This window comes from Apis dorsata, unplaced genomic scaffold (genome assembly GCF_000469605.1).
Source record: "Apis dorsata unplaced genomic scaffold, Apis dorsata 1.3 scaffold_135, whole genome shotgun sequence".
Classification (NCBI taxonomy): domain Eukaryota; kingdom Metazoa; phylum Arthropoda; class Insecta; order Hymenoptera; family Apidae; genus Apis; species Apis dorsata.
Window position 1 is genome coordinate 302,558 of NW_006263427.1, and position 2,592 is coordinate 305,149.

A 2,592-nucleotide genomic window follows, 5' to 3' on the forward strand; every position below is an offset into this window, starting at 1 on the left:
CAGTCTAAAAATTAGAATTTAATTTTTAGTATATTAGATTAGAGCATTTATTTGATAACATGTTAATATACGTGTATAATATTTTATCACACTATCATCTGTACATATAAATCATAAGAATTAGATATACTAGACATTTCAAATAAATTCATGATATAATTAATAAGTGTTAATTATTTTACATTAAATAAATTAATTTGATTGAAAAGAAAATATGCTACTATTTAAAATATATCGATATTATAATATAATAGATTTATTCATACAAACAATAAAAAAGCATATAAATCAAACTATCTATTTTAAGTTTCTAGATCTAAATGTTAATTAGCGTGCGATGTGTTCTTAATTGTTTTTTAGTCCAAATTACAGTATTAATTTTAAAACTTACAATATAATATTACGCTCAAGTGTTAAATACTATTAAATTTTAAATATAAAAAAAAATTAATAAGTATTTTCTGTTTTTACAGTCTTTATATTATTTCAAACTTAAAATGTTGTAATTTAAGAGATAATGTAATATCAGATATATTCGAAAATAAAAAAAAGTTGGTTTATTAAGTTTGAAATTTTTAATATTAAGAAAAACAATTTTTTAATTATGGAATTTTCTTTTAAATGCCGCAACACGTTAAACGACACTCAGCTGTACCGGAAGAACGTCATAAGCATTTGAAAGATTCAGTGCTGACATCTATGACGAAAGCAAACGAAATTACACGAGATTGGCCGAAGTAGTCAGTTGCGGTCGCCATTTTGTCGGGTAGTCATCGGGTACGTCGTGTTTCTTTCGGGTTGCTGTACTTTTTGAAACAAGCATCGCCGAAAAATTTGGGGTCCAGCACTTTCGTTTGCTCCCCCAAATGGCTTGTTTGAACACCCTTAAGCAGGAGATTAAAACTCTTGAGTCCGTCTTCCCTAAGAGCCATGAGAGATTTCAGATAATGTCTGCGAGTGTGGACGAACTCAGCTGCAGATTCGTCGGTAAAAATGGGAAGAAATACGAAATACACGCCAATATTACAGTAAGTGTAATAAGCATGAATACAATTTAAAATAGTAAATTGATACAGAACTATCGACAGTATTTTTCTGTTTATATGGAACCATATTAAATTTCGTTGCTGTCTGCGACCGGACAAAGAAACAATAACACTCATGTTGTTATTTGGGGCTTTTGACAAGAGCCATGCCCGGGAGCACGTATACCGTGTCCTTTTTATCCCTATTTCCTATCTATTTTTTCTTGTTGCCCTGTACATTTTGTTGTAGTTACGATCGATTCTTTCTCGCCTCAATCAGTCAGTTTCCGTGGAGATTTTCAGACGAATTAATATTGCGGTAGAGGTCAATGTATGTCACAAATAGAGGGTAAGCCCCTCATAATGGTATCTATTCTTTATTCGTTTATATTTGCAAAAAAAAATCTTACAAATTTACAATTACTATTGTTGAGACAATTATATCACAATTGCATGAAATCAAACTACTTACTAATTTAATGTATACTAGATAATATTTATAGATAAATTAGATAACAATGAGCATATCCATTTGCGTTCTTCTTACCGTTGCCATTGTCGCTTGCTTCATTACGAAATTATCTTCAATTTTTTATTAAATATCTTGAAATTTTAATATTTAAATGCTAAAAATAAATAATTGTTTTATTTTATATTGCATAGTATTGTTTAGAATTAAATTTATTAATTTATATTGAATAATTTCAGAAAATTCAAACTAAAAGTTTATTAAATTGTGTATCCAATAAGTCATCAAGCGTAATCACGTGTATTTAAAATATTTGCATTCTATGTTTCTTTTATTAGAAATATTATTATGAAGAAATATTATTATAAGTTGAAATTATTATGTTTCTCTTAATAATATTTCTCTTAATAGAAATTAATTGTACTATTTTAATTATATTTTAGGTTTGATAAAAGATATTTAAATTTATTTTTCTTTTTATGTCAAGACAGAAGTTAAACATAAAAATTTAATTCAAAAGTATTAATGTGAAAAATGTTATTATTTCTATCTTATTTATTTATTGATTAAAAAATTAATAATTTTTATCTATTTTTACCTCATAACGCAAATACGGTTTAATACTGCTAATTAATTTACGATTCCTGTTATACATATGTATGGTCGTAGCACTGACGCTGAGCTAACTGCAATTGCCGATAAATCCATATTTAAATATCGTATATGTGTTCATGATAAATATTCACTATATAATGATCATTTAATGTAATTTTTTATTATTCGAATTATTATAGAATATATCCATTTAATTTTAAAATAACTATTTTATAATTTAAGAATTTTCGTATATTTTTTTGAACTCAAAAAATTTTTTCTTTTTTAACTTTTTAAATTTTTATTATTCTTTTTCTATTATATAGGTTAATTATATATTATACATTGGATAAAACAAACTTCCAATTTTTATTAATAATTCTTAATTTTTTAAATTATCGTAGATATATTTTTTTTCTATTTATATTTAAAAATAGATAATTATCTTTTTTATCATTTAATTTTATATGTGAAATCTTTATTATATTTATAGATTTATATTTA

The 2,592-nt window shown here is 24.8% G+C and overlaps 1 protein-coding gene across 1 annotated transcript in view; it reads left to right on the plus strand.

The window, feature by feature from the left end:
• Positions 1-702: 702 nt before the first annotated feature.
• Positions 703-2,592, plus strand: part of LOC102674480 (ubiquitin-conjugating enzyme E2 Q2) — a 6,305-nt gene continuing 4,415 nt past the window's right edge. The window contains exon 1 of the mRNA XM_006613166.1: positions 703-1,028. Within this exon, the coding sequence (XP_006613229.1) occupies positions 867-1,028 (162 nt within the window). The 5' untranslated portion in view covers positions 703-866. The remainder of the gene's footprint in view (positions 1,029-2,592) is intronic.